We start from the raw sequence: 21,155 nt of genomic DNA on the forward strand, positions 1-21,155 counted from the left end.
AGTGGGAAAAGCTTATCCACGTCAACTCCGTCTATCCCTCTCATCATTTTAAAGACCTTTATCAAGTCCCCCCTTAACCTTCTGCGCTCCAAAGAATAAAGACCTAACTTGTTCAACCTTTCTCTGTAACTTAGTTGCTGAAACCCAGGCAACATTCTAGTAAATCTCCTCTGTACTCTATTTTGTTGACATCCTTCCTATAATTAGGCGACCAAAATTGTACACCATACTCCAGAATTGGCCTCACCAATGCTTTGTACAATTTTAACATTACATCCCAACTTCTATACTCAATGCTCTGATTTATAAAGGCCAGCACACCAAAAGCTTTCTTTACCACCCTATCTACATAAGATTCCACCTTCTGGGAACTGTGCACAGTTATTCCTAGATCCCTCTGTTCAACTGCATTCCTCAATTCCCTACCATTTACCATGTACGTCCTATTTTGATTTGTCCTGCCAAGATGTAGCACCTCACACTTATCAGCATTAAACTCCATCTGCTATCTTTCAGGCCACTCTTCCAACTGGCATAAATCTCTCTGTGGACTTTGAAAATCTACTTCATTATCCACAACACCACCTATCTTCGTATCATCTGCATACTTACTAATGCAATTTACCACACCATCATCCAGATCATTGATATACATGACAAACATATATATATTAATATATATACTAGGCAATATATATTAATGATCTGGATGAGGAAATTGAATGCAACATCTCCCAAGTTTACGGATGACATGAAGCTCGGGGGCAGTGTTAGCTGTGAGGAGGCTGCAAGGTGATTTGGATAGGTTGGGTGAGTGGGCAAATGCATGGCAGATACAGTATAATGTGGATAAATGTGAGGTTATCCATTTTGGTGTCAAAAACAGGAAAGTAGACTATTATCTGAATGGTGGTCGATTAGGAAAAGGGGAGATGCAACGAGACCTGGGTGTCATGGTACACCAGTCATTGAAAGTAGGAATGCAGGTGCAGCAGGCAGTGAAGAAAGCAAATGGTATGTTAGCATTCATAGCAAAATGATTTGAGTATAAGAGCAGGGAGGTTATACTGCAGTTGTACAGGGTCTTGGTGAGACCACACCTGGAGTATTGCGTACAGTTTTGGTCTCCTAATCTGAGGAAAGACATTCTTGCCATAGAGGGAGTACAGAGAAGGTTCAGCAGACTGATTCCTGGGATGGCAGGACTTTCATATGAAGAAAGACTGGACAGACTCGGCTTGTACATGCTAGAATTTAGAAGATTGAGGGGGCATCTTATAGAAACTTACAAAATTCTTAAGGGGTTGGACAGGCTAGATGCAGGAAGATTATTCCCGATGTTGGGGAAGTCCAGAACTAGGGGTCACAGTTTAAGGATAAGAGGGAAGTCTTTTAGGACCGAGATGAGAAAATCATTTTTTACACAGAGAGTGGTGAATGTGTGGAATTCTCTGCCACAGAAGGTAGTTGAGGCCAGTTCATTGGCTATATTTAAGAGGGAGTTAGATGTGGCCCTTGTGGCCAAAGGGATCAGGGGATATGGAGAGAAGGCAGGGATGGGATACGGAGTTGGATGATCAGCCATGATCATATCGAATGGCGGTGCAGGCTCGAAGGGCCGAATGGCCTACTCCTGAACCTATTTTCTATGTTTCTATATTATCTATCCATTTCCCTCCACAGATGATGCCTGGCCTGCTGAGTTGTTCCAGCAGTTTGTAGATGCAGGTATTTTGTGGATTTTGTCTCCATCCGATCTTGGAGATATCCATCTCCATCTTGGATTCCAATTGAAATTCCATCTTCACTCTTTGGATCCAGTTATGATCATGCCTATGTTCAAGATATTCAATATTTCTTGAACCTTTTTTTTGTTGCATTGTTAAATCCAGCACGTTGGCTTTGGACTAATGACGTTTTCTCAACAGTATAATACACATTTCTCAACACTACAATCAATGACCCTTAACACCATTGATGTACAGAGGGGTCTTGGGATCCAAGACCATAACACAAGTAGATAGAGTGGTAAATAAGGCATGGTGTCGCTTTATAGGACTATAGATAGATCGATATTTGAATAGTACAGGTCAGAGGTTATGGGGAGAAGGCAGAAGAATGGGATGAGGGGGAAGAGATAGATCAGCCATGATTGAATGGTGGAGTAGACATGATGGGCCAAATGGCCTAATCCTATGACTTATGATTTTGGTTAGACTGTATTTGGAGTGGTGCGTGCAGTTCTGCTTGCCCCATTGCAGGAAGGATGTGTACGGTTTGGAAATGGTGCAGTGGAGGTTTACCAAAATGATGCCTGGGTTTGGGGTTTTAGTTGCAGGGAGAGGTAGGATAGAGGTGGATTGATTTGCGGAGGTCGTGGAGAAACCTGGAAGAAATGTATATAATATGAGAGACATAGATAGGGTAGACAGCTCAAACCTTTTCCCCAGGGTAGAAAAAATATATAATACTGGAGGTATAGTTTTAAAATGAGATAGGCTAAGTATGTTTGGCATAGAGGGTGGTGAGTGCCAGGAACGCTCTGTCGGGATGGTTGTTGATACAGGTACAGCATGCAGGTACAGCAGGCAGTGAAGAAAGCTAATGGCATGTTGGCCTTCATTACAAGATGAGTGGAGTATAGGAGCAAAGAGGTCCTTCTAGTTGTACAGGGCCCTGGTGAGACCACACCTGGAGTATTGTGTGCTGTTTTGGTCTCCAAATTTGAGGAAGGATATGCTTGCTATTGAGGGAGTGCAGCGTATGTTCACGAGGTTAATCCCCGGGATGGCGGGACTGTCATATGTTGAAAGAATGGAGCAAATGGGCTTGTATACACTGGAATTTAGAAGGATGAGAGGATATCTTATTGAAACAAATAAGATTATTAAGGGATTGGACGCACTAGAGTCTGGAAACATGTTCCTGATGTTGGGGAAGTCCAGAACCAGGGGACACAGTTTAAAAATAAGGGGTAGACCATTTAGAACAGAGTTGAGGAAAAACCTTTTCACACAGAGAGTTGTGAATCTGTGGAATTCTCTGCTGCAGAAGGCAGTGGAGGCCAATTCTCTCGATTGCTTTCATAAGAAAGTTAGAGTGCTAAAAGAAAGCGCAGTCAAGGGATATGGGGAGAAGGCAGGAACAGGGTACTGATTGTGGATGATCAGCCATGATCACGGTGAATGGCGGTGCTGGCTCGAAGGGCCGAATGGCCTACTCCTGCACCTATTGTCTATCGATAGTGGCATTTAAGTGTGGAGTGTGGGAGGAAACCGGAGAAAACGTTCTAACCACCATGGGTAGAACCTACAAACTCCATGCAGACTGCACCCGCGGTTAATATTGAACCCGGGTCTCTGGCGCTGTAAGGCAGCAAGTCTACCACTGCACCAGGTCCAAACGAAATGCCGTTTCTGCAGCCATACCTTACACACAAATAGACCCCAGACACAACATAATTACATTTTACAAAATCCTGAATTGGACCAAAAAAAATACTTTCCTCTGTGGAATAGTGGCCAGTTTCATCCCAGGTTGAGTCTTGGGTGGAAGATTGCAGACCTTCGCGGGGTGTGTTTCGATGAATGCAAGCCCCGAAAATCCAGGGAGATCAAATAGAACAAGTTGTCAATGTCTACAACTGTATGGCTGTGCAAGAAATACTTTCCTCTGTGGAATAGCGTGTCAATCCCACTGAGGGGTGGAAGATTGCAACTTTCACGTGTTTCGATGAATGCAATCAAATAAGATCAAATAGAACAAGTTGTCCTACAAGAAGAAGACTACCACTGAGGATCACTTCCAGACCTCTTTTTATCATTACGTAGATGACGCTCCACCTTGCTTTCACTTCTTTCATGTGGTCTACCTCTGATTTAGTGGCGGCATGGTAGCGTAGTGGTAGAGCTACTGGCTTACAGCGCCAGATACCTGGGTTCAATCCTGACTACAGGTGTTTGTCTGTACGGAGCTTGTACGTTCTCCCTGTGACCTGTGTGGGTTTACTTCGAGATCTTCGGTTTCCTCCCACTCCAAAGACGTACAGGTTTGTAGGCTAATTGGCTTGGTATGAAATGTAAAATGTTCCTAGAGTGTGTAGGCTAGTGTAAGTGTGCGGGGATCGCTGGTCGGTGCGAACTCGGTGGACCGAAGTGCTGTATCCCTAAACTAAACTAGTTATTTTCTTGACTTCTTTCCATATCAGAATAGGCTAGTGACCATCATCCTCCACATACCACAGATTCGTACAGCTGCCTTGATTACACCTCCTCTCCTGCTTCCTGTAAGACCTACATTCCTTTCTCCCAGTTTCTCCAGCTTTATGGCATCTACTCTGTTGGTGGACATTTAGAAACATAGCAAATAGGTGCAGGAGGAGGCCATTCGGCCCTTCATTGTGATCATGGCTGATCGTCCCCAATCAATAACCCAGTGCCTGCCTTCTCCCCATATCCTTTGATTCCACCAGCCCCTAGAGCTCTATCTAACTCTCTTGAATCCATCCAGTGATTTGGCCTCCACTGTCCTCTGTGGTAGGGAATTCCACAAATTCACAACTCTGTGGGTGAAAAAGGTTTTTCCCACCTCAGTCCTAAATGGCCACCCCTTTATTCTAAGACTGTGGCCCCTGGTTCTGGACCCGCCCAACATTGGGAACATTTTTCCTGCATCTAGCCTGTGCAGTCCTTTTATAATTTTATATGTCTCTATCCCCCCTCATCCTCTAAACTCCAGTGAATACAAGCCTAGTCTTTTCAATCTTTCCTCATATGACAGTCCCGCCATCCCCACTTGTTTCATTTCATTTGTCTGAAGAAGGGTCTCAGCCCAAAGTGTCATCTGTCCATGTTCTCCAGAGATGCTGCCTGACCTGCTGAGTTACTCCAGCGCTTTGTGTCATTTTGTTTCATTCCCTTGCACTTCTGCTATTATTCCCCCATCCCGCACTGTCCATGATTTCAATACGAAGAAACCAACAGCCGTGTATTTCTCCCCTTCCATTTCAGCATTCTAAACAAACTGCTTTCTTTCCAATGGTCTGGCTCACACATCCATCTCCACCAGTACCCATATCCTCCTTAAGGCACCTTCTCATGCAACGCCACCCTTTTTATCCCTTCCCACCATCCATGGACCTTGTCCATTACTGGTACTCTTCTAATGTAGCGTGCTACATATGGTGCTCACTGTGGGGATTTCACCTCATCAGAGGAACCAAATACAGAATGCTCTTTTGTTGAAATACCTCTGTCAATTCATAACAATGAGCCTGAACTTTGTTATATTTGTCGGACATTTTTACAGCAGAGATAGATAGATTCTTGATTAGTACGGGTGTCAGGGGTTACGGGGAGAATGAGGTTTAGAGGAAAAGATAGATCAGCCATGATTGAATGGCAGACTAGATTTGATGGGCTGAATGGCCTAATTCTGCTCTTGTCATTTGTGAACCTTTCAGTTTAATTCTCCATTGCACTCCCATTCTCACCTCCATCTTAGACCTTTTACACTACCCCAAGGAAGGCTAGTCTGAAGAAGGCTCCGGAGATCCCGCCTGAGAGGCTGAGTTAATCCAGCAATTTGTTTATCTATGTTTTGTAAACTAACATTCTCGGTTCCTTGTTTCTACAAGGCTAGTGTAATATCAGTTCAGTTTAGTTTATTGTCACGTGTACCGAGGTACGGTGAAAAGCCTTTGCTGCGTGCTATGCAGTCAGCAGAAAGACAATATATGATTACAATCGAGCTATTCACAGTGTACAGATACACCGTAAGGGAATAACGTTTAGTGCAAGACAGCAAGTCCAATCAAAGAAAATTCAAGGAGGTAGATAGTAGTTCAGCACTGCTCTCTGGTTATTGTAGGATGATTCAGTTGCCTGATAACAGCTGGGAAGAAACTGTTCCTGAATTTGGAGATGTGCGTTCTCACACAACTATACCTTTTGGCTGATGGGAGAGGCGAGAAGAGGGAGTGGCCAAGGTGCGACTCGTCATTTATTATGCTGCTGGCCTTGCTGAGGCAGCGTGAGGTATAAGTGAAGTCGATGAACCCAGGCATGTTCTCACCTGGCACATACTGTACCACTCTGCAGGACTCAGCATTGCTTATCTGAAACGGCTGAAATCAACCTTTCCATTTTCATCGACCCAAAAGGATAATCCTGTTTGTTTTCTCCATTGATGATGCCTGACATAATGAGTATTTCCAGTTTTTTATTTTTTTTTCAGATTTCCAGCATCTGCTTGTATCTTACAGAACCAGAAATTCCCATTAAAGTATTTTTCCTGTTTACATTCATCTCCTTCTCTTTGCACCTCCAGCTATCAAAGAGCCTGCAATCACCAAGCTTTCACCATCCCATCTTAGTTGACACCAATGCCAATTGTCATTCGGTCTGTCTTGGTCTTCACCCTTATCTGCACTGCTTCCCTTCCATTTAACATGAAATATGTTTGATTTCTCTTGGTTCTGATGAAAAGTCAACAACGAGACATTGCCTCCATTTTCGTCAACACAGTTATTGCCGGACTTGCTCATTAGTTCCACCATTTTCTGTTTTTATTTCGGGCTCAATTTTACAGGATGATAACTAGAACAGAATTGTTGCAGGATGATAACTAGGCAAACACATTTTGGGAAGGTGAGAAGGGTGGCGAGGGATATTGTTGTTTACCAGTGTGATTAAAATGTTATTTTTATTTTTTTTAATTTGGGGCTATCAAGTGCTTTATCAGTTATGGTGATAATACAGTTTCTGGATTTTCCCGAGAGTGTACAAGTAACTTCTCAGAATGGAAATCTGCATTCCTGAAGAAGGGTCCCGGCCCAAAATGTTGCCTATCCCGTTCCCTCCACGGATGCTGCCTGACCTGCTGAGTTGCTCAAGCATTTTGTGTTTTGCTCAAGATTCCAGCATCTGCACCTCTTCATGTCTCCGAAGTGCATTCTTTGCCTGATCTTCCTTGCTCGTTTCTCCAATTGTGTACTGAAACGTCCCAGCAAGTCAGCTGTATCAAGCCCACTGTCAAAAGATAGGAATAAAACCTGGCAGGTCATCCGCCACAACTTAAGGCACCAGTTTTAGACCAAGCTCCCAGCCCCAGCAGCCTGACATTGTCCTTCCCATAAATATTTGTGATCTTGTGCCCAATTAGGGAAAGTCTTCCCACAAACCAGCCCAGAGCAGGCCAGCGCAGTCTATATCCCTTCTTCATTTCAATGCAATGTTGGGAAAATTACCTCTGTGAACATGAATGCATTCACACGGATACTGGTCATCTCCCAAGCACGGAAATCTGGCTCCGATTCTCACACCGCTCCCAGCTCCGTTATAATATTTCAAGATAAAAGTCTCTGGAGCTCTCAATATAATTTCTCACCAGGTAAATAAACTCTGTGTACTATCAAAACGCTTTGAGATGTTTGTTAGTTGGAGATGTATATAAATGCTCTACGAATGTCCAAAAGCAACTCTACTAGTAGTCTTATAAAATTGTCCTAACCAGCATAATTGTGGTGGAAAGGATACTTATGGAACAATCTACCTTTTTGATACCCGTGGGACCAAATATGCAAAGAAATATCTGGCTCACTGAAACTAATGGACTGTGAAACTGTGTGGAGGATGAAAACAGATGGGCAGAAGGTCAAAGCACTGAGTGATTCTCACATTAGATGTTGTGACCATTTGAGTCCGATTATATTCCGATATCCAATTTTAAAGATGGACTTTTCCCAGAACTGCTTACCCATTGCTTGCTAAGCTTGTCGGCCCTTCTTGCGGAAAGAACTGAGCATTTCACAAAGTACAAAAATGTGCATGTTACTGCTGAGCACACTAACAATTAACTAAACTATTTCCCACACTTCCGGCATCCGAAGGTGAACAGGGCACTGACTGATTCGTTTCCATCCAGAATCCGTTTCTTCAAGACAGTTGTTTGGCGACTTTTGGTCGAAAGTAGAATAGTTCTAAATTAACCGTTTATGACTGTTGCTACCCGTCATCACTTCCAGTTTCAGAAATTAATTGTCCCTTTTCCTTCAGACGTTTCACTAAACAGCTCGTGATCCCCAGAGCGCCGCCTTTGAGGAAGCGGACAAAGTTATCCCCGATTAGCGGACCCATAGCAAAAACATTATCCTCTTTGGTACACTCAAATGTGTAGGGATTAATGTCAATGGGATTTTGCTTACAGGAAATGGGTTTACTTGGATCTAATCCCAGGTGCTTCCCATGCTCTTTAAGAAAGGACAAATTAGGGTAGGTACCTATCAGCACCAGGGCCATTGAGATACTTAGAACGATGTTCCTTCCTGAAGTTGGTTGAAGAGTGCATTTCATATCTGGTAGGAACGAGACGATGCGTGTCTCGGGAAAGCTCGTGTAGTTAGAGTGGGAGGTGTTGATGTAGCCCTGCTTGCACATCTTGTGATAGACCTTGTGATACTCAGGATAAAGCTTCTTTGGGAGCTGCTTGAAGATCAGGGCTGGGTCGGTGACGCTTTTCCGGAAGGCGTGAACGACGGGGACACTGTGGCGGTGCGCGCACAACACCGCGTCGGCCGCAGTCAGCCCGGCCCCCACGACGAGAACGGGATCCGACGCCTGACCCACCTTGCAGCTTTGGACGGCCAACTCGAAGGCCGAGACGTTGTGAAAGACAAAGGGCAGGTCTTCACCCCCTCCACCCCGAGTCTAGCTGGTAAGTCGTATGTGCCGGTGGCCAAGACAACATTTTCAGCATAAAGGCAAAAAGGCACATGTGATCCATCTCCAATTCTCTGATACCCTCGGACTTCCCAAAGGCTGGGAGGCAATCCATTGTCAGGCGTAAACAGCTGCGGTGTGGTGGAATCTATTTTGGCGCTCTTCGGCATTTTGCCCTTTGCACACTTCTGATCTTGCTGAATCTTTGAGACAGAAGTGACACAGGTATTGTCAATAAAGTTTTTCTGGAGACCCATAATCTTAACATAGTCTTTATAATATGAAGCCACTTCTTCTGTTGTTGCTCTATCGTTCATCAGGTTCCTGTGGAAAACATATTGATATCAAATTAAAACTGTTACTAGATCGTCAAACATTAATGCTTGACATAGTTGCTGTTACAATTAGTCTATCAATTGGTATGCTGTTGCGAATAAATTATGTCTGTGATTCTTGAGGGATTAATGAGGTGCAATTCATTCATTTCTTGTCATTACTGGAATCATTAATTCATTAATTTTATGGTCATTACTGGATCCACGTATGTGGAACACATGGCAATCTACATCGGGATAATTTAGACTTTACTTTAGAGATACAGCACGGAAACAGACCACTCTGCCCACGAGACATCTCCGACACTAGCACTATCCTACACACACTAGGGACAAGTTACAATGTTTTAACCAAACTCAATTAACCTACAAACCCGTATGTATTTGGAGTGTGTGAGGAAACCGGAGGCCCAGGAGAAAACTCATGTGGTCACGGGGAGAACGCACAAACTCTATACAGATGGCACCTGTAGTCGGGATCGAACCCGGGTCTCTGGCGCCGTAAGACAGCAACTCTACTGCTGCGCCACTATGCTGCCCTTGTGCAAGTTGAGGAGGGAACTATGAGGCGAAATGTACCAAATGCTCTTGGCCTTCAAATATTGGGGGATACTTCTGATGAAAGACATCAATGGACCTTGCAGAAGGTACACATCGCAGCAATGAGGCTCTGGTGGAGGATAGAGTGAATGTTCTCAAAACGTCTGCAGGACATATCTTTAAGGTGAGAGGGGCAAAGTTTAAAGGAGATGTGCGGAGCAGGGTATCTTTGTAGAGAGTTGTCTGTGCCTGGAATGCACTGCCAGGAATGGGGGTGAAGGCAGATAGCATAGGGGCATGTAGGAGACTTTTAGATAGGCACATGGATATACAGGAAATGGAGCGATATGGATCACATGCAGGCAGTTCAAATTAGTCTAAATTGGCACCCTATTCAGCATGGACATCGTGGGATGAAGTTCCTAAGCTTTCTCAAAAGTTTAGTTTAGTTTAGAGATGCAGCATGGAAATAGGCCCTTCAGCCAACCGAGTCCATGTTTTAGCCTTATGTGAAAGATGATGTCATTCACGAAATTGATTAATTCTGTCGACAAATTCACGTCATCTTTTCTGTCGACAAATTCACGTTTCCTACGTGCCCCTATGGCATCTGCGTTCACCCCCATTCCTGGCAGTGCATTCCAGGCACACACAACTCTCCACAAAGAAAACTTGCCCCACACATCTCCTTTGAACTTTGCCCCTCTCACCTTAAAGATGTTCTAAGCAGGCATGGTAGAAAGTCTATACATCCGTAAACATTCCCTGGCACATTGCACAAAGGAGCACCTGATCAATATTTCCCCCGGACATAATGAATTCTTAACATCAAGCTGGACTAAGCTTTAGGCCAGGAAGTACATAGCCATGAGTTGCTGTGGAGCTAGTTGGAACAATTTAGATAACATTTCACAAACAAAGGATTTGTAAGATTAGTAATGGAAGCTAATTACTTCCACCTGCAAAACTAGTTGGATGTGGGAGGAGAATATCAAACCAATACATTTCACATAATGGTTTGAAATATTATCTACGCTCCAGGAGCATTGGCGTGCCAAAGCATCACAGAATTATTGGAAAGAATATATGTTGTTTTTTTTTAAAACATAATACGATTAATATATGTTGTTTTTTTAATACCATTAAATGAACCAATAATTAGATGTAATTTGACCTGTTTTTTTCCCCATTCAAATTTCCTCGACCCTCAGCGATGAAGGTGTTATTTGGCACACTTGCTTTCCTCTGTCAGGGCACCGAGTAGAAGATAGACACAAAATGCTGGAGTAACTCAGCGGGACAGGCAGCATCTCTGGAGAGAAGGAATGGGTGACGTTTCGGGTCTGTCCCAGTTTGAAGATGGGTCCCAAACCAAAATGTCACCCATTCCTTCTCCCCAGTCATGCTGCCCGAGTTACTCCAGCACTTTGTGTCTATCTTAGGTTTAAACCAGCATCTGCAGTTCCTTCCTACACTGAGTTATAAAAGAGTTGGGATGTTATGTTACAACGGTACAAGTCGTTGGTGAGACCACACTTGGAGTCTAGTGTGCAGTTCTGGTCACCCACCGTCATTAAAGGTAGACACTAAATGTTGGAGTAACTCAGCGGGACAGGCAACATCGCGAGAGAAAAATGGGTGACGTTTCGGGTCAAGACTCTTCTTCAGACTGGTGTCATTAAGCTGGAAGAGTGGCAGAAAAGATTCACAAGGATGTTACTGGAACTGGAGGGCTTAAGTTGTAAAAGAGAGGCTGAGTAGGCTGGAACATTTTTCCCTTGAGCACAGGAGGCTGAGGGGTGATATTATAGAGGTAATTAAATCATGAGGGGTACAGATAGTTATCTTTGTCAGTTATTATTAAAGTCAGTTGTCCAGGATTAGGAAATGTGAAATAGAGGCCATCGTTTTAAGGTGAGAGGGAAAAAGATTTGAAAAGTAGGGACAATGGGACAACTTAGTTTCGCATGGTGTGAATGTGGAATACTATGTCAGCAACAGAGTGGATAAAACAGAGGTGGGAGGTTTAAAACTAGGAAAGGGTTCGAGGCATAAGGTTTAAGGGAAATTAAGGAAAGGGGTCGAGGCATATGGGACCCAGCAATTAAGGCATTTGGGCCCAGATACAAGCGGAATACAATTCAGGCCCACTGCTTGGTTTAATTTAGTTTATCCCCTAGTTAAGTACTATTTAGTTTAGAGATACAGAGCGGAATCAGGCCATTCGGCCCACTGAGTCCGCGCCGACATGTGATCCCCGCACACCAATACTATCCTACACACACACACACATACACACACACACACTAGGGACAATTTACAATTTTACCGAAGCCAATTAATCTACAAACCTTTGGAGTGTGGGAGGAAACCCTGGCACCCGGAGAAAGCCCACGCAGGTCACGGGCAGAACGTACAAACTCCAAACAGACAGCGTTTGTAGGCAGGATCAAACCCAGGTCCCTGGAGCCTTAAGGCAGCAACTCGATCGCTGCGCCACTGTGCCACCGCTTTGGTCTTGCACTTATGATCCTGTTCCCATGCTATACAAATCTTCCAATATTTTACAATCCTTAATTGTCACTATTTGGGCTAAAATAGTTGGATGCCTTATAAAACTGCAGCTTTATTTCGATCTATATTTTACTTTTGAATAATTTACTTTTTTGCCTTTCCTTCCGACAACATAAACAGTGAAGAAAATATATCTATGATAAGCCATCTACCGATACTCTCCTCTGCCTAGCGGAGCTGGCCCTTACCCTTGATAACTTTTCGTTTGACTCCTCCCATTTCCTCCAAATACAAGGCTATGGGCACGCGCATGGGCCCTGGCTATGCCTGCCTCTTTGTAGGGTACGTCGAACAATCCTTGTTCGGGACATACCGTGGCCCTATCCTCGAACTCTACCTCCACTACATTGACAACTGCATTGGTGCCACCTCCTGCACCCACACACAACTCCCTGACTTCATCCATTTCACCACTAACTTCCATCCGGCACTCAAATACATTTCCCTACTGGATCATTTCCGCCATCTCCCTACCATTTCTTGACCTCACTATCTCCATCGTAGGTGATAGATTCCTGACCGACATCTACTATAAACCCACTGACTCCCATGACTATCTGGACTGCACTTCTTCCCACCCTGCTTCCTGTAAGGACTCCATCCCATACTCCCAATTCCTCCGTCTATGCTGCATCTGCTCCCAGGATGAGGTGTTCCACACCAGGGCATCGGAGATGTCCTCATTCTTCAGGGAACGGGGGTTCCCCTCTTCTACTATATATGAGGCTCTCACCAGGGTCTCTTCTATACCCTGTGACTCTACTCTCACTCCCCATCCCCCCCACTCGTAACAAGGGCAGAGTCCCCTTTGTCCTCACCTTCCACCCTACCAGCCGTCACATACAACAAATAATCCTCCATCATTTTCGCCACCTCCAACGTGACCCTACCACTTGCCACATCATCCCATCTCCTACCCTGTCTGCTTTCTGCAGAGACCAATTTGTCCCTTCCCACCCGAACCACCCCCTCTCCGGGCACTTTCCCTTGCAACCGCAAGAAATGCTACACTTGTCGATTTACCTCAAGGACCTAAGCAGTCTTTCCAGGTGCGGCAGAGGTTCACCTGCACCTCCTCCAACTTCATCTATTGCATTCGCTGCTCTAGATGTCAGCTGCTCTATATCGGTGAGACCAAGAGTAGGTTTGGCGATCGCTTTGCCGAACACCTCCACTCGGTTCGCAATAACCAACCTGATCTCCCGGTGGCTCAGCACTTTCTGTCCTGGGCCTCCTCCATGGCCAGTGAGGACCAGCCTAAATTGGAGGAGCAGCACCTCATATTTCGCTTGGGCAGTTTGCACCCCAGCGGTATGAACATTGACTTCCCTAATTTCAGGTAGTCCCTACTTTCTCCTCCCCTTCTCAGCTCGCCCTCAGCCCACTGGCTCCTCCTCTTCCTTTCTTCTTTTCGCCCCCCCTACCCCCCCACTCTCACATCAGTCTGAAGAAGGGCTTTGGCCCGAAACGTTGCCCGTTGCCTTCGCTCCATAGATGCTGCCTCACCCGCTGAGTTTCTCCAGCATTTTTGTCTACCTTGTATCTATGATCAAAGTGGACATATTATATGCTGCCAAACTTTAAACACATGGGTTCAGAAGGAGCATTCTTTTTATATTGATACCTCTGAAGGGAATAAATACGTACCCCAAATCCTAGAATCTGGATCATCATAACCCCGACAAGAGCCTTCAATTAAATGCACATTACTTAATATTTCCTTTGGCTTAAAAGTTAAGAGTGATTTAATTTCCGGCAAAGGGTTTATTTCCCCTGTGTATAATTATTTTGAGAAATACTTTGAAGACCTATTGTCTATCATAAATATTTCTAGCAAGGTTTGTTTTTATGAACACAGTCTGTAACTGTGGAAAACAGTGTCACATTTCAGAACATGCTACATAGAACAGTGCAACATAAGAACAGGCCCTTCGGCCCACAATGTCCATGCGGAACATGATGCCAAGACCAATTTGTGTCTTCCTGCATATAATCCATATCATCCATTCCCTGCATATCCATATGCCTATTCAAAAGTCCCTTCCAACAAACAATCCAGGTCTGTCCAACCGCTTCCCACAGCTAACACCCACTAATCCAGGCAACATTCTGATAAACTTATAAGGCGCTGGTAAGGCTGCATTTGGAATATTGTGAGCAATTCTGGGCAGCATATCAGAGGATGGATGTGCTGGCTCTGGAGAGGGTCCAGAGGAGGTTTGCAAGAATTATCCCAGGAATGAGTAGGTTAATCGATGATGAGCGTTTGTCGGCACTGGGCCTGTACTCGCTGGAATTTTGAAGAATGAAGGGGGACCTCATTGAAACATACAGAATAGTGAAAGGTTTGGATAGAGTGGATGTGGGTGAATCTAGGACTAGAGGTCATAGCCTTAGAATTAAAGGACATTCTTTTAGGAAGGAGATGAGGACAGATTCCTTTAGTCAGAAGGTGGTAAATATGTGGAATTCTTTGTCACAGAAGGCTGTAGAGGTCAAATCAGTGCATGTTTTTAAGGGCAGAGATAGATAGATTTTTGATTAGTATAGGTGTCAGAGGTAATGGGGTAAAGGCAGGAGAATGGGGTTAGGAGGGAGAGATAGATCACCATGATTGAATGGCGTAGATTTGATGGGCCGAATGGCCTAATTCTACTCTTATCACTCATGACCTTATGATCATGCTATCCTGACTTTCATATGCCCTGACCTATGAAAGTAAACATTCCATATGCCTTCTTTACCACTGTATCTACTCGTTTTTCCACTTCCAGTGAGTTTTACTTGGACCCCAGGATCCCGCTGTACATAAAAACACTTTGTCAAAAATGTGGAACAGTATTTAGAATGATAAAGGGGCGTTGGAAATATGTTGAAAGTTTGGCCGACGTAGATTTACAATGACATCCACAATTGCTCTGATGACAAAATGTTCAATCTGAAGAAGGGTCCCGACCCGAAATGTCGCCCCATCCATTCCCTCCAGGGTGCCAGTGGATGTAGTGTATCTAGACTTTCAGAAAGCCTTTGATAAGGTCTCGCACGGGAGACTGGTGACTAAAATTAGAGCACATGGTATTGGGGGTAGGGTGTTGACATGGATAGAAAATTGGTTGGCAGACCGGAAGCAAAGAGTAGGGGTGAACGAGTCCTTTTCAGAATGGCAGGCAGTGGCGAGTGGAGTGCCGCAAGGCTCGGTGTTGGGGCCGCAACTGTTTACCATATATATTAATGATTTGGAAGAGGGAATTAGGAGCAACACTAGCAAGTTTGTGGATGACACAAAGCTGGGTGGCAGTGTGAACTGTGAAGAGGATGTTAGGAGGTTGCAGGGTGACCTGGACAGGTTGAGTGAGTGGGCAGATGCGTGGCAGATGCAGTATAATATAGATAAATGTGAGGTTATCCACTTTGGCGGCAAAAACAAGGGGGCAGATTATTATCTCAATGGGGTTAGGTTAGGTAAGGGGGAGGTGCAGCGAGACCTGGGCATCCTTGTACACCGGCCACTGAAAGTTGGCTTACAGGTACATCAGGCAGTGAAGAAAGCTAATGGAATGTTGGCCTTCATAACAAGAGGATTTCAGTATAGGAGTAAAGAGGTTCTTCTGCAGTTGTATAGGGCTCTGCTGAGACCACTTCTGGAGTATTGTGTACAGTTTTGGTCTCCTAATTTGAGGAAGGACATCCTTGTGATTGAGGCAGTGCAGTGTAGGTTCACGAGATTGATCCCTGGGATGGCATGACTGTCATATAAGGAAAGATTGAAAAGACTAGGCTTGTATTCACTGGAGTTTAGAAGGATGAGGGGATATCTTATAGAAACATATAAAATTATAAAAGGACTGGACAAGCTAGATGCAGGAAATCTGTTCCCAATGTTGGGCGAGTCCAGAACCAGGGGCCACAGTCTTAGAATAAAGGGGAGGTCATTTAAGACTGAGGTGAGAAAAAACGTTTTTTTCGCCCAGACAGTTGTGAATTTATGGAATTCCCTGCCACAGAGGGCAGTGGAGGCCAAGTCACTGGATGGATTTAAGAGAGTTAGATAGAGCTCCAGGGGCTAGTGAAGTCAACGGATATGGGGAGAAGGCAGGCACGGGTTATTGATAGGGGACGATCAGCCATGATCACAATGAATGGCGGTGCTGGCTCGGAGGGCCGAATGGCCTCCTCCTGCACCTATTGTCTATGTTTCTATGCTGCCTACCCGCTGAGTTTCCCCAGCACTTTGTGTTTTGCTCTCAAGACTCCAGCATCTGCAGTTCCTCGTGTCGACAAGATTATCGGGTTCGATTGTTAACTTTCTTCCAGTCTCTACAAGGCGCTGTTGACTTACTGAGTATTACAGGCATTCCGTGTTTTCATTTCAAACTTCAAACATTCGGAGTCATTTGCTCTGGTATTAGCTTTTCTCAGCAAATATTTTACAATTTATTTGTACCTCCATTTACCATTGGTCCAGTCTTTTAGCTTCAAGCCCGGTAACTCCATCCAATTGTTCAGGCTAATTGTTAGCATGGACCCTTCCATCATCTAAAAACACAGATCATTTGTCCATTATTGAGAGATTAAGTAAAGGGGTCCACAGCACTGATAGAATTTATGGTTGAAAGAATACAAGATCTAATAAGTTATACAGATAGCTATTGTGGATAGATATGTGCATTGTTCATAAGACTTAGGAGCAGAATTATGCTATTCGGCCCATCATATAACCATATAATATAACCATATAACAATTACAGCACGGAAACAGGCCATCTCGACCCTTCTAGTCCGTGCCGAACACATAATCTCCCCTAGTCCCATATACCTGCGCTCAGACCATAACCCTCCATTCCCTTCCCATCCATATAACTATCCAATTTATTTTTAAATGATAAAAACTAACCTGCCTCCACCACCTTCACTGGAAGCTCATTCCACACAGCTATCACAGTGACCATCGGGTGATCTATTTTTCCCCTCTCAACCCCATTCTCCCCGTAACCTTTGACACCCATACTAATCAAAAGGTAATCAAGAAGGTTTAGAGAGGGTGGCAGAGTTTACAGCAGTAGAGCTACTGCGTTACAGCGCTAGAGAACTGGGTTCGATCCTGACTAGTGGTGCTGTCTGTACAGAATTTGTACATGCTTCCTGTGACCACATGGGTTTTCTCCGGGTGTTCCAGTTTACTCCCACACTCCAAAGACATACAGGTTTGTAGGATAATTGTCCAGTGTCGCTCGCATGTAGGGTAAGTGCTAGTGTGTGGGATCACTGGTTGGCGCAGACTCAGTGGGCCGAAGGGCCTATTTCCGCGCTGTATCTCTAAAGTCTAAAGTAAAGTCTACTCAAGACTCAAGATGTACTTTCTTTGGCGTAGGCTTTGGGTTATCCTGAGGGTCTGAAAGGCTCCTTATCAAAAGAAGTCCTTTACCCAGAGTCTTTTACCCAAGGGCGGGGAATGGAGAACCAGGGGACATAGGTTAAAATAAGGTGAGAGAGGTGAGTATTATGGAACGAGCTGCTGGGGGAGGTAGTTGAGGCAGGTACAAACAGCAACATTTGGACACTTGGACAGCTACATGGATAAGGAAGGTTTCAAAGAAATTTGGGACCAATGCGGGGAAAATTGGACTTGCGTATATGATGCGTCTTGATCAGCATGGACAAGTCGGGATGTAGGGTCTATTTCTGTGCTGAACACCTCTAGGTCTCTTTGGTGACAGTCCTTTCACTTAGTACCTGAAATCCCATCCTCCACGAGACCCGCCCTCTATTTCTGTGCCTGTTGTGTGTGAAGTTCTCTAGGAGTCCAATCCTGACCTGAAATGTCACCTATCTATTTTCTCCAGAGATGCTGCCTGTCCCGCTGAGTTACTCCAGCACCTTGTGTCTATCGTTAAATGAGCATTCGTTATCCATGTGGGACAGGCAGCATCTGTGGAGAGAAGGAATGGATGCCGTTTCAGGTCGAGAAGAAATGTCACCTACACCTTCTCTCCAGAGATGCTGTCTGGCCCCGTTGAGTTACCCAAGCATTTTGTGTCTATCCAAGCAATTTCTTCCTCATTCGCATTAATAACATCAGTACTTCCATCGAAGGGCCGAATGGCCTACTCCTGCACCTATTGTCTATTGTCTATCTTTGCTGAGCTACAGAACATTATGCTGCCTGGATCAGATACCTACATGCCATGCACCACCAGGCAGTCCTTTCCCCAGCACTACGTGAGGAATGCCGTTGTGTTTCTCTAGTTTCCACTGTAGGACTGAAGGATAATCGAACCTAAAGTCTGCTTCAGGATGAAGGAGGGTATCAAAGAGCAGTGCCACTGGGTTCGAAGACCTGCCTTCAAGCCCTTCCGAAAGGTACTCCAAATCCTGAAAAAGATAAATATATCAATAGTATGCAAGGATTCTTCTTGCAATAATAGTATCTTAATCTTTAGAATTTAAAGATACAGCATTGAATTAGCAAATTTGCAGATGACACAAAGCTGGGAGGCAGTGTGAACTGTGAGGAGGATGCTATGAGAATGCAGGGACTCTTGGACAGGTTGGGTGAGTGGGCAGATACATTGCAGATGCAGTTTAATGTGGATAAATATGAGGTTATCCACTTTGGGGGCAAAAACAGGAAGACAGGTTATTATCTAAATGGTGTCAAGTTGGGAAAAGGGGAAGTACAACGGGATCTGGGGCTCCTTGTTCATCAGTCACTGAAAGAAAGGATGCAGGTACAGCAGGCAGTGAAGAAAGCGAATGGCATGTTGGCCTTCATGACAAGAGGAATTGAATATAGGAGCAAAGAGGTCCTCCTGCAGTTGTACAGGGCCCTAGTGAGACCACACCAGGAGTATTGTGTGCAGTTTTGGTCTCCAAATTTGTGGAAGGACATTCTTGCTATTGAGGGAGTGCAGCATAGGTTCACAAGGTTAATTCCTGGGTTGGCGGGACTGTCATATGGAGCAGCTGGGCTTGTACACTCTGGAATTTACTCTGGCATTTCTGGAATTGTGAACCTATGAAATTCTCTGCCTCTGAAGGCAGTGGAGGCCAATTCTCAGGATGGTTTCAAGAGAGAGTTAGATAGAGCTCTTAAAGATAGCAGAGTCAAGGGATATGGGGAGAAGGCAGGAACGGGGTTACTGATTGTGGATGATCAGCCATGATCACAGTGAATGGTGGTGCTGGCTCGAAGGGCCGAATGGCCTACTCCTGCACCTATTGTCTATTTAAACTGTAGATACAGGGCGGAAACAGGCCCTCCGGCCCACCGAGTCGGCGCCGAGCAGCAATCACCCCGTGCACTAGCACTATCCTATACACTGGCGACAATTTACAATTCCACCGAAGCCAAATAACCGAGGCCCTATGTATTTTCAGTAAGTTACCTCCTAATTAAAGGCTCTTCTAACAGAGCCAACATACCAATTGACATTCCGAAACATGCGCTACACCTGTATATAGGAAATCGTTGTCAAGGATATGCCGGGCCCTCTGAATATAAACAAATGCTAATCACACACACTTTTAAAAAAAAAAACAATATGATAACTACCAATCATTGTACTATAAATAGTTCATACCAATGTTTTCTGCCTTTTGTTTCTTCTTAGCTCGACCTGAATATATAGAACATAGAACAGTACAGCTGAGGAATAGGCTCTTTGGCCCACAATGTCCGCACCTAATGTGATGCCAGATTAAAACAATCTCTTCAGCCTGCATGTGACCCATATCCCTTGATTTCCAACATATCAATGTCCCTATCCAAAAGCCTCTTAGATGCCACTGTAATATCTACCACCTTGAGCTTGAACCCACCACTCTCTCTGCAAAAAAACATGCCCACTCATATTAAAGCTATGCCCTCGAGTCTCTTTAGATTTTAGAGATCCAGTGACATTGTGACTCCAAGTCCATATCGTAATCTGCAAAGCCATGATAATTTCTCACCACTGAATACAGAGAAGTGAAGTGAGGTGTTGCATTTTAGGATGTCAAACAAGGGCAGGACCTACACAGTAAATGGTAGGCCTCTGGGTGGTGTTGTAGAGCAGAGGGATCTAGGAGTACAGGTGCATGGTTCCTTGAAGGTCGAGTCGCAGGTAGATAAGGTGGTCAAAAAGGCTTTTGGCACTTTGGCCTTTATCAGTCAGAGTATTGACAATGGACAATAGGTGCAGGAGTAGGCCATTCAGCCCTTCGAGCCAGCACCTGAGTATATAAGTTGGGTCATGTTGCAATTGTATAAGACGTTGGTGAGACCGCATTTAGAATATTGTGTTCAGTTCTAGGCACCATGTTATAGGAAAGATATTGTCAAGCTTGAAAGGGTTCAGTGAAGATTTACGAGGATGTTGCCAGGACTAGAGGGTGTGAGCTACAGGGAGAGGTTGAGTAGGCTGGGTCTCTATTCAATGGAGCGCAGGAGGATGAGGGGAGATCTTACTCAGAGGTGTACAAAATCACAAGAGGAATAGATCAGGTAGATGCACAGAGTCTCCTGCCCAGAGTAGGAGAATCGAGGACCAGAGGACATAGGTTCAAGGTGAAGGGGAAAAGATTTAATAGGAATCTGAGGGGGTAACTTTTTTACACGGAGTGTGGTGGGTGTATGGAACGGTCTGCCGGAGGAGGTAGTTGAGGCTGGAACTATAAATGTTTAAGAAACTGTTAGTCAAGTACATGGATAGGACAGGTATGGAGAGATATGCACCAAGCGCATGCAAGTGGGACCCGTGTAGTTGGGACATTGTTGGCCGATGTGGGAGAGTTGGGCCGAAGGGCCTGTTTCCACACTGTATCACTCTATGAACAGGCAGTGGTAGAGTTGCTGCCTTACAGCGCCAGAGACCCGGTGGGATTGATCCTGATTACAGGTGCTGTCTGTACGGTGTTTGTACGTTCTCCCCGTGACTTTTCTCCAGGTGCTCCGGTTTCCTCCCACAATCCAAAGACGTATAGGTTTTGTAGGTTAATTGGCTCCAGTAAA

The 21,155-nt window shown here is 44.7% G+C and overlaps 1 protein-coding gene across 1 annotated transcript in view; it reads right to left on the reverse strand.

The window, feature by feature from the left end:
- Positions 1 to 5,834: 5,834 nt before the first annotated feature.
- osgin2 (oxidative stress induced growth inhibitor family member 2) overlaps positions 5,835 to 21,155 on the reverse strand; it is a 28,560-nt gene continuing 13,239 nt past the window's right edge. The window contains 4 exon segments of the mRNA XM_055633634.1: positions 5,835 to 8,690; positions 8,693 to 9,041; positions 16,611 to 16,702; positions 18,347 to 18,538. Coding sequence (XP_055489609.1) covers positions 8,004 to 8,690; positions 8,693 to 9,041; positions 16,611 to 16,702; positions 18,347 to 18,538 — 1,320 coding nt within the window. The 3' untranslated portion in view covers positions 5,835 to 8,003.

Source organism: Leucoraja erinacea, chromosome 4 (genome assembly GCF_028641065.1).
Source record: "Leucoraja erinacea ecotype New England chromosome 4, Leri_hhj_1, whole genome shotgun sequence".
Lineage (NCBI taxonomy): Eukaryota > Metazoa > Chordata > Chondrichthyes > Rajiformes > Rajidae > Leucoraja > Leucoraja erinaceus.